Source organism: Lampris incognitus, chromosome 13 (genome assembly GCF_029633865.1).
Source record: "Lampris incognitus isolate fLamInc1 chromosome 13, fLamInc1.hap2, whole genome shotgun sequence".
NCBI classification, from domain to species: Eukaryota; Metazoa; Chordata; class Actinopteri; order Lampriformes; family Lampridae; genus Lampris; species Lampris incognitus.
This window is the reverse complement of record NC_079223.1, coordinates 46,033,963-46,045,358: the sequence shown is the minus strand read 5'-3', so window position 1 is coordinate 46,045,358 and position 11,396 is coordinate 46,033,963. Positions and strand designations below refer to the sequence as shown.

Here is an 11,396-nt window from a genome sequence, read left to right as displayed (position 1 = left end):
ACACACACACACACACACCACACACATGCTTGAACACACACACACACACACACACACACATGCATGAACCCACACATGCATGAACACTCACCCCCCCCACACACACACACACACACACACGTAATAAGCCTGGAGATATGTATTACAGTACACATCATCTGAAAGAACTGCAGAAAAGATGTGGTTTTTCTGTACTTGAGTATTTATTTATTTCAAGCTAGGAGGTGGCTATGTATGTAATGTACATTTCTGTCTAAAGAACTATTTATGTATTTTTTTGTTTCCTTGTTTTTGTGCAATATAATTTATAGAATAGTATAGGTAGTCGGTGACCGATCTGTACATTTTAACTGTAGATGTATCCCATGTTTTCTGAGAGAAAACACTTTGCTACCTGCTATGATTATGTTTAGATGTATTCGATGACTTAATTCCATCGCACCGCCCGGTCACAAGCTGGGCGCTCCTCACACACTGCAGTTAGTCAGTAACCCCTAACGTCAGTTCCCACAATATGGCAATTTGGAGGATCGTGGCACACGACACGACCATTCTCAGGCTGCATCTTAACCGCCCATTGTGGCTTCCTCTCCTAGTAGATTCCTCTCCTCCATCTTCTCTCAACCAGTGAAAAGACATGGTAGATGATAGTGCATGAGTTTTCTCTAAGTTAATCTGGCTTCAGTGTACGTGCATAGAGGGGATAACTAAAATCAGGAGAGCACAGCCATTCAATGCCGTTGGGATGATGCTCGAGTCATGGTTTGTCCAAACGGACAGAAGAACGTTCCTGTTGTGGTGTTTTCTGGTAAGGCCAGTTGTGTGACTCTTAGCCTTTGGATGTGATTTGCCTGACTAACACACCAATTTACATGCAACAGAAATTGAAATCGTCAACCTTCGGCTCCTGTGAATAAAAGGGAATAAAGGTTGAATTTTAACATTTTATGGCATTGTTCTGTTTATTCTCAACCCAGTGTCTTGCAAGAACGTGAGTCAAAAAGTGAAAATAACCATAGATTCTCACTCTAATAGCCAAAGGAACGACTACAGCCTACATTTATTATCTTGTTAGTCTCTTATAGAAGGAGGGGAAAAATGAAGCTATGTGATTAATGATGTGGAACAGTAATCTTCAGGATTTTTGGGAACAGTAATCTTCAGGCTTTTATGGAACAGTAAAATGCATGGTGATCCTTTTGGTCTAGAAGATTTGTAGTTTGGCACCATCGCTGGGCAAAACAGGCACAAGAAGGCCATGCTAAGGAGGACACGCCGTTGAGTAGTACTGCACAGGAGGTATTTGGTCTTCAAAGCTGGGGCTAGCTGGCCCCTTTCCTAGTGAAAATGTTTGTCAGTCTCCTCTGGTTGGCTAGATGAAGGCAGGTTGGTCTAATTTCAATTGATCCTTGCTGCTCCTGTCGTGAGGTCTCCCAGGGTCCTGAAGAACTCCTCCATCTCCTTCTGAAGAAGAATGTTCCGGTTCTCTGCATGTTGATGCGCCCTCTCCGAGTTCCTGAGTCGGATCTCCAGCATTTGGAACCGCTTCTTCTCCTGATCCAGTTCCTCCTCAAGGCGGCCCACTTGGAACTGATATTTCGAACAGGAATCCTCCAACCTCAAAAAACAGGGCAGTGAGATTAGCATGTGTGTGACTGAATAACAGTTCAAACAGATTTAAATGTGGTCAGCAGATGAGGTATGAAAAATTATGATTTGAGCTGACTGTTGTGCACCACACTGTGATGCAATCCTTCAAGGCAATAGTGATTGCATATATATATAGACACACACTCATATACATACTGAGTGTGCGACTCACGAAACAAGCTTGTACTGAAATGCATTGTTTTTTTCCTACATCTAAATATTCCGCTCCTCGTTTGTTGAGCACGTTTAACTATATATATATGCTGTATTTAAATCCATATCTAACCCAGAGCAGAAGTCTTGTTCTATAATCCCGCCAGGAGTGAGTTAGTGCAAAAAAGGTTCATCACTGTACTGACTGATTGTACAGGGATTGTCTTGGTAATTAAAGATGTTTTCTGATACTTCTCACAGCCTGTTAATGCTAAAAAGGAGGACTTTTAATGGGCATTATTTGGCAAGTGTTTTTGCCCCCGAAGGATTACATTGCAGCTTGACGCACAGCAGATGGATGACGCTAGCTCATTCAATACCGAATCATTTTAAGAGATTCTGCTACCCATTGCTTGGTTTTTACTCCTAATGATAGGACAGTAGGGCCTAGGTTAAACTATACCAGAGTTGTCCTGGAAATTTGGTCAGTAGATGATGAGCTGTGAAAAACAATGATGCTTACTTGCGAATGCGGTTTTCGTAGCCAATCCTCTGTCTCTTCAATTCCCGTTTGAGCTCAGCCACTAAGTTGGCGGCACCTTCGCTTGTTCCTTGCCCCTGGCCCTTGATATCGTCCCCCAGCTCAGAGTCACTACTAGTGCCAGTGATGCTCCCACTGTGATCCAGGGTATTGACACTCGGCCTTAACCCAGACCCCTGGTCACTTTCGTTTTGTTCTGTTAATGACATCGCAAACGAGGTCCAGAGGGCGGAGGTCTCGGCAGGCAGGCTTAGACTAGAAGGAGCAACTGTGACATTTTCATAGGCAGACAGTCTGTGGGATTTGTCAAGGACTCTGTTCGCGAGAGCTGAGGTTGTTGGAGAGTGAAGCGGGTCTTGGAGAGAGTCTTTCTGGGAGTCTGTGAGAGAAAGAGTGGTTTCCTTAAGGGAGAGCGTCGACTCCTTCAGTGAAAGTGTTGAATCTTTTAGCCTTTCACCAGAGGAGGCAGTGCGTTTGTGAGCTCGTAGAGATGACAGGCCATTCATCAGCCAGTTGCCCCCACCAGCCACGGACACATCTCCCGCTGATCCCCCCATTTTTCCCCTAGGTCCCCCAGACCCTGGCCCTCCCTTGAAGGAGCGACTCCAAGACGGCAGGGTTTTGGACTGTTTACAGGGGCTAACAGCTACCTCGCCACCGGCTTTCCCGTCATCTCTTTCCCCTTCCACTCTCCCCTCAGTCTTTGCCTTGCCCTTCACTTCAGTCTGACAATTTTCGATCTTCTCAGGGGCTCCAAGGGGGGTTGTTTCTTCATTTTTGCTGTCCATAGAGGGAGTGGAGGACTGCAGCACCTCCGGAGGGGGCTTGGTGTCAGAGTCTGAGAAAAGACAGGGTTTGTGCACGTTGTCGTCCTGGGAGACCCACTCCACCGTGCACCGTTGGGATGGACTCTGTTGTGGCTGCTTGGTATTCTTGGTTTCCATTTCAAGATCTTCCTGCTGGTACAGACGTGAATGTTCACTGATCAGCACTGTCATCAGGTGCTGCACCAGGGAGCTTCCTGTGTACCGAGGCAAGAATAACACATCGGCAGAAATGTCGGCATGTCGGTTGAAACATTTTACTCTTGGTCATGTTCTATTTGGATGAGCTGTTAAATTAAAGCTTTTGTTGATACTGCCATTTTAGACAAATCTTAGTTACCAATGTTGCAAACGATTAAGGTTTTTAAATTGGCATGCTGCACCTTCCATCATTGTGACTGGATCCTCCACTCTGGGCCGGAGAATGTTGGGTCCAAACACGGTAGCCAGGTTCTGGACGCTCATCTTATTCTCGCTAGAGTGGGCCTGAACTTCATCTAGAAACCTGGCCGGATAGAAACCAAATACTGTTACCACAAGGAAATAGCACAATTCCAAAAAAGGGCTTCCATGCCGACTGCATCACTATAGACGGTGGAAAAGAAAAGAAACTAGAATCATGTTTTTCCACTCAATATAAATCAGGACATCTCATGAATTGGAGGAGTTTGAGTCATCGGGCTGGCATTGTGTGAGCTGCCAGGGTGGACTCAGCTGTCTTGTCATGTTTTCCGGAAGACACTGATGATATTAATAGCGATATCGAAGGGCCTGAGATGCATACTTAAGATTCATAGAGAAATTTCCTATCAGGACAGCGGGTATGTAGGTGTAAGGGATGTTGGATTTTTTTTCTACTAAGACAAGGTTGTCCGTTCTCATGTATATATATATATTAAACAGGAAATGGTAAGAAATGCCACAGATCTGCTCTTGTTTTAAGTGTGGAACTGAAGTTGAATGAATATAGGGACAACAGAGACATGTTGTGCTAACTCACTTGCAGATGTACTTGAGGAGATTGTAGTTGACCTGAGGAAGTGTGTTCACCTGCTTGCCGAGCTCTGCGATACCCTTAAGAAAAACACTACATTTTTATTTGGAGAGGTAAGAATTCAAGGCAGCTAAACATCTAACGAGTCGACTGAGACTTTCCATTACCATTTCCTTGTCCTTGATAAGGAGCTGAGCACAAGAGAGGAACAGTGTGTATTTGGGGAAAGGGATTACTGGCTCTGGCAGCTCTCGTATGTACAGCTTCAGCAGGGACGCCACTGTGTGGATGTCCGTCGTACTGCAAGAGATGGCAAGTATTAGAAAAGTGGGAGGGAGTCACTTAACGGGCACCAGACGAATGTTTAGAAAAACGGAAACGCTCACATTCAAGTGTATCATCCCCTCACCTGTCAAACACTGGCTTCTCACCGCGGTCAAATGCGTCCTGCAGCTCTCGAACGTGATTGGTCTGTCCAGGGGCCCTGAAAAGCCCCTCCTCGTTGAGCCCATGCTGACGTATGAAGGACACACACTGTTCCACCAGCACAGGCACCGGACAGTGGGGGCCACTTTGGCCCTCACACAGCATAGTCTCTTCCAGGTGCTGCCCGAAGACACCTGTAGACACACAACGAGCAAGGGCTCAAACTCACCCCACAAACACACCCCACCCCCAGCAACAGGGGTTCACACAAAAAAAAGTTGGCACCCTCTTTCTGGTTGCATAATGATTTGATGAATATACCTGTCATTCATCAAGTCTTATGCACACTAAACAGTGTAGGCGCGTCTGTGAACATACGTCATTGCTGTTTGAGGTGTACGTTTGAGGGGTGAAGTATACCATACCCCCTCCAAGTGGAGCCCGTATAGCTCGCCGTATGGCTCTGACCCATTCCTCCATGTCACTTTGAGAGTTGGCCATCAGCAGGAAGGACTCATGGCTGATACCTGTTCGATCTTTTTCTCCACTGCCCACTGCAAACAAAACCACAGGACGTGGTCGATGTGGAACAAAGTGATCAAATTGGAGAATAGTTTACTAACAGGCTTTCAAACAGAGCTGGACAATACATTATCATAATGTTGATATCTTGATACAAGACTAGGTGTGGTATGGGATTGTGGCTCTGGTAATCTGGTGATATCAGAATCAGAAACACTTTGTCATTTCATTTTGTGTGAAACATTGTTTCCCCCGGCCCACAGCAGTGCAACACAAAGACAAAAACATATGAACTACAAGAACACACATACTAACTAACATATATATCTAAACTAAACAAAAAAAAAATCACTTTCCAGGAGAACAAATGCCAGCCAGGATGACTGTCGGAACTGCCGGTCTGCATACGCTAGCAGTTAGCTTAGCCTGCCCGGCTTCCACGTCCTGTCAGAATGCCCTCCTCTTTGGGCACAGCTCCAGTCAGGGCCATGGTCCTTGGGCCCACAGGACGCAGCAGACCAAGCTCTCCCAGCCATCAAACAAAGACAAACTTAAGACGCAGACGTGGACAAAGACACTGCATGGACGGTACTGGGTGAGGCTGCCGCAAACGTGAATTTGCGCCGCCATCTTCCCACACCGGTAATGGGTGAGGCCACTCCAAATGTGAATTTGTGCCGCCATCTAACTTATCATATAACTGAAATTTTGTCATTCCCTGGCCTTAAAGGCTGCATTACAGTCAAATGAGACCGTTTGCTGAACTAATTCCACTGTTTTAGCTGAGTGAAATGAACAATGAGTGTCTCTACCTGCTTGCTCGTCATATCCACATTACTAATGATCACTTCTCAACATTTTCTTGTGTGTAAATATAGTATTTTAGCATTACAGAATTGCCACGAATTGCCACTAATGCAACATTTTGCATTTGCTAGCATGAAAACGCATCATTACCGTACCAGTAAACTCAGCCAAGCAGAAGCCGTCTTTATTTTTAAACAATCTCATTTACTCAAGCACCCCCAATGGGTTCAGGGACAGCCAGTCAGCGCTGCCCGTGCCTCCGTTGGCTTCACACAGCTTCACAGCACCGCTTTCTGGCATTTCAGTCTGGCTTTGGTAAAACACCGTCCAAACCTCTCCCTTTGTGTGCCTCTGTAATCCTTAGCTTTTAAGGCTGTGTAGTCACCCTTCATTTCAGATAGGACTCAAAACGATCTCGTCAAGGATCTCCATCAGGATGATGGACGTTGGTTGTGTCAATGTGTACCCTATGTGTCTGTGTCCACGTCTGCGTCTTAAGCATGTATTGTCTTCGTTTGACGGCTGGGAGAGCTGGCGCTGGATCGGCTGGGAGAGCGTGGTTGGCCGCGTCCTGTGGGCCCAGGGACCACGGCCCTGCCTGGAGCGGTGCCCGAAGAGGTAACACCGAGGGTGGTCTGACAGGATGCGGAAGCGGGGCAGGCTAAGCTAACTGCTAGCCCATGCAGACCGGCAGTTCTGACAGTCATCCTGGCTGGCGTTCGTCCTCTGGTCAGTGAAATTTTTGGACTGTGTTGCACTGAGTGGACTGTGTTGTTAACTGTTTTGTGTGTTTGGTTTGTTCTCTGTTTTTGTATGATTTTGGTGGTGTCGTTTTTGGGAAATTTGGGACGTGTGTTTTTGTCTTTTGTGTCGCACTGCTGTGGGTTGGGGGAAACGGACATTCGTTTCTTTTGTGTATGCAAGTACATGCAAGAAATGACAATAAATTGTTCCCGATCCCACGTTAGCTCGGACATATGTGCTACATACATTGACCTCCTGTTATTTCAAAGGGTCATAACGAGCTATGCCTAGAATGCAATTACATTCTTAAAAGCTGAAGTGGAAACTTGATCAAATTCAACAGAAAGACAAAACAAATCAACCAGGTTTTATAAACGGGTTTGGAAAGGTTGCTGCTATGTATAGAGCAGTACCTACGCTCACTACCTGGTGCTGCCCTGTGCTGCAGAGTGCGGTATTGTGTGCAGGACAAAAATGCCCTAGAAAGACCAGCGTTCCCAGTAGACACAAGTAACTGCACCAAACCTCACACTCACTCACTCCTCTGTTCCAGTCCACAGCATATTCCCTCTCCCTCCCTCCCTCTCTCCCTCTCTCTCTTCACTCTGTCATGTCTGTGTCTCTCTAACACAGCCATGGAGGATGTTTCCCACCATATATGCATATGCACACACACACACACACATTACACACATGACGCATTGAGATGGGGGACATTGTGTATTTTCATTTTGCAGGCGTAGGCATGAAGACCTGCTTCCACCAAACGTTCCTTTTCTAAGTGTGCAGCCCGATCCGCAGCTGTCCGCCGGTGCCCCTATTACATTTATGACGTTCATTAACATTCAAGTGGTCATTTACTGCCAGCTTTGTTGTAATGAATGAAGGTCATAATCCCTCTTCTGTGTGTGTGTGTGTGGGGGGGGGGGTGTGTGTGTCTTATTTGAGTACCGATTTTTCACCCTTCATTGCAGAAAAACCAAAAGATCGTCCCTCACACGATAACAGAAAGGTGTTTAATCACAATATCGTTTATAGAATCCGTGTCAGTGTGTGCATTTGGGGCTTAGCAATAATTCAATTTATTGTTAATTGTCTTTTATAATATTGCATTGACTATGAGTGTGTCCGTTTGGGGACCCTCAGAATGCATCCCTGCTCCTCGGCAGATGATGTGGTTTTGTTGGCTTCATCAGGACGCGACTCCAGCGCGCAGTGGGGCGGTTTGCAGCTAGCTGAGTGTGAAATGGCCGGGATGAGAGTCAGCACCCTCCAAGTCTGAGGCCCTGGTTCTCTACCGGGAAATGGTGGATTTGCTCCCTCTGGGTTGGGGATGAGTTGTTGCCTTGAGTGAAGGAGTTCAAGTATCTCGTGGCCTTGTTCACGAGGGTAGGATGGAGCGGGAGATTGACAGGGGGATTGGTGCAGCATCAGCCGTAATGTGGACGTTGTACCGGGACCGTGTGGTGAAGAGGGAGCTGAGCCGGGAGGCAAAGCTCTCAATTCACCAGTCAGTCTTCGTTCCAGCCCTCACCTATGGTCATGAGCTTTGGGTAGTGACCGAAAGGGTGAGATCGTGGATACGAGCGGCTGAAATGAGTTTCCTCCGTAGGGTGTCTGGGCTCAGCCTTAGAGATAGGGTGAGGAGCTCGGACATCCGGAGGGAGCTCAGAGTAGAGCCGCTGCTCCTTCGCATTGAAAAGGAGCCAGTTGAGGAGGTTCGGGCATCTGATTAGGATGCCACCTGGGTGCCCTTCCTTTGGAGGTTTTCCGGGCACGTCCAACTGGGAGGAGACCCCGGGGTAGACCCCAGAACTCGCTGGAGGGACTACATGTCCAATCTGGCCTGTGAACGCCTTGGGATCCCCCAGGAGGAGCCGGAGGGCGTTGCTGGGGAGAGGGGTGTCTGGAGTGCCCTACTTAGCCTTGCTGCCACCGCGACCCGACCCGGAGAAGCGGCTGATGATGAGATGAGATGAGATGAGATGAGAAGAAATTGTTGTCTAAGTTAATGATATTAAGAATATATCACACAATTTATTTCATAAAATAGATCGAAATATTCCAGGGAGTACTATTTGGAAACTAGTTTTGGTTTAATGTTACACTTAACATGAGCATCAGTTCAATGTGCTGGACCTCCATAAGACGGTAACGCATGGTATTCTGCATGTGTGAGAAGATATCAGGATGCATATCAATACGTGTGAAATTCCCGGTGATTATGGTGATGGTGATATTCTCCATATTGCCCACCAGCATGTTGTCGGATGTGGAGGAGACACACTCTCATCTGGACTTGCACCTTACTACACAAAATAACCACAGATCTGGAGAGGGAGAGCACGCAGCAGCACACATGACTCACTTAAACCTCCCGTTTGACCGCAGTGCCAGCGGAGTGCAACGCCGCTCCTCCTCCTCCTCCTCCTCCTCCTCCTCCTCCTCAGTCATTTAAAATGAGGAAGACTTCAGGAAGGAGTCACTGCCACTCTTTTCTTTCTCTTTTCTTCTTTTTCTTTCTCTTTCGCCTTCCTTTTCTCTCTTTCTTTCTCTCTCGTTCTTTGTTTTTTCTTTATTTCTATCTTCCTCTCTCTTTTTTCTGTCTTTCCTTCTTTCTGTCTCTTTGTCAAAGAAAGAGAAAGAGACCATGATGTGAAGAGCAGGCTGAACAAAGCCGTTGTCTTCCATGTTATGCACACCTGTTGTGGTGTTGGTGATGCATAGCTTCTGTGCATGCCGATATTTTCAATAGATCACATTGTCTGGTATAGACCCAGACCCAGAGACGTAGTCCTAGACCTTGCCCTAGGTCTACTGAGCCCCCTACACCTAATCACTGACTTGTGATTAGGTCGAGAGCTCACCTTGACTTGAACAAGACGTACGGTACTTTTAGCGACGTTCACACGGGCAACAATGCAGACCATCGACAGTAAGGTGGAACAGCAGTCCAACTCACCGGGAACAATTTCAAAAAGATGGCGTCCAGGCTCATCTTGATTGGCGGGCAGTTCGTTGACCTGACACCCCTGGAGAGGGATACAGCCCTGCAGGAGAGAGGAGGAGGAGGTCAGACAGACGGTCAAACAGACAGACAGTCACACAGGGGAGTCAGATAGACATACATTCAGTCAGTCAGACAGTTGTCACTCAGGCAGTCAGACAGTCTGTCAGTCAGTCAAACAAACAGACAGTCACACGGGGAGTCAGATAGACATACATTAAGTCAGTCAGACAGTTTGTCACTCAGGCAGTCAGACAGTCTGTCAGTCAGTCAAACAGACAGACAGTCACTCAGGCAGTCAGACAGTCTGTCAAACAGACAGACAGTCACTCAGGCAGTCAGACAGTCTGTCAGTCAGTCAAACAGACAGACAGTCACTCAGGGAGTCAGATAGACATACATTCAGTCAGTCAGACAGTTTGTCACTCAGGCAGTCAGGACAGTCTGTCAGTCAGTCAAACAGACAGACAGTCACTCAGGGAGTCAGATAGACATACATTCAGTCAGTCAGACAGTTTGTCATTCAGGCAGTCAGACAGTCTGTCAGTCAGTCAAACAGACAGACAGTCACCCAGGCAGTCAGACAGTCTGTCAGCCAGTCAAACAGACAGACAGTCACTCAGGCAGTCAGACAGGCAGTTAGTCAGTGACTTAAGCAGTCAGACAGGCAGTTACTCAGACAGTCAGTCACTCGGGCAGTCAGTCAGTCGCTAAGGCAGACAGGCAGTTACTCCGACAGACAGGCAGCTAGACAGTCTGTAAGTCAGTCAAACAGACAGACAGTCACTCAGACAGTCAGACAGGCAGTTGGTCCAGTCAGTCATTCAGGCAGTCAGTCAGACAGTCAGTCAGTCAGACAGACAGAAAGAATAATATCAGCGTACAGTATTCAAGGGCCAAAGAACATATCAGTGGAGTGGTTGTGCGACGGGCGTGTAGTGCATGTTAAACATTATGGAGTGTGCTGGGTGTGCTGGACTCCGGGCATCCGGCCAGCCGGGGGAGGAATGATGATGGAGAGAGGGATGACTCAGGAAAACATCTCTCCATCTCTTTAGCCCTCTTCCTCTCCTCCTACAGCTACTTGCAGTTACGATCCTTCCAGCACAGAGAGGATCAGAGGTTATTTGCTAAGTGTCTGACTGCAAACACGACATGACCAGAGGACAGCTAGTTGCCACATTATCAGCCAGCCAGCCAGCCAGCCGGTGTGGCAAGGCAACAACAACACACCAAAAGGTCATTTCCACCAGCGGAACTACCCAACCTTTTAGGGGGCCGGCAGCTTTGCTCGTGTTTCCACTCGAGGAACTACCCCTGACCGGAACTCTTACCGGGACTCCCTGCTCCGGGGTAGGTACTTCTAAGTGGCCCTGAAAACCTGCTGGGTGGGGCTCGACGTTGATTGGTTGAACGTCGGAAGCGACCAGCCTACTACTCCGGTGTTCAACAAGCGCCATTTTTATAAGCCAGCAACCAACCTGTGTGGTAGCAAAACACAACACTGGAGAATTTCGATCAAGCGAAATGGGGAAATCCAGCCGAAAAATGGACAAAATGTCCGTTTTGTGTTACAAGCTGCTGCGAGTGGTGCTGTGTGAGAAAGCTAATACAGGCAGAAAACCTGCTCTGCCTCAACCGCCATCAGACTCCTGTCTCCCCGCTGTAGTACTGTCTTCCTCCATCCGCCCCGGACTCAGTATACATTAAAAAATCAAAACACACAAC

General features: G+C 47.3%; 1 protein-coding gene across 1 annotated transcript; it reads right to left on the bottom strand.

Annotated features, from left to right (window-relative positions):
- Positions 1-906: 906 nt before the first annotated feature.
- On the bottom strand, positions 907-11,128 carry arhgap22 (Rho GTPase activating protein 22). The gene is made up of 9 exons (XM_056291506.1): positions 11,003-11,128; positions 9,624-9,711; positions 5,014-5,142; positions 4,572-4,782; positions 4,330-4,462; positions 4,169-4,242; positions 3,552-3,673; positions 2,327-3,365; positions 907-1,618 (listed from the first exon to the last, which is right to left on the bottom strand). The coding sequence occupies exons 1-9, from the start codon at positions 11,126-11,128 to the stop codon at positions 1,399-1,401; spliced, it is 2,142 nt and encodes a 713-aa protein (XP_056147481.1). The 3' UTR covers positions 907-1,398.
- Positions 11,129-11,396: the final 268 nt, after the last annotated feature.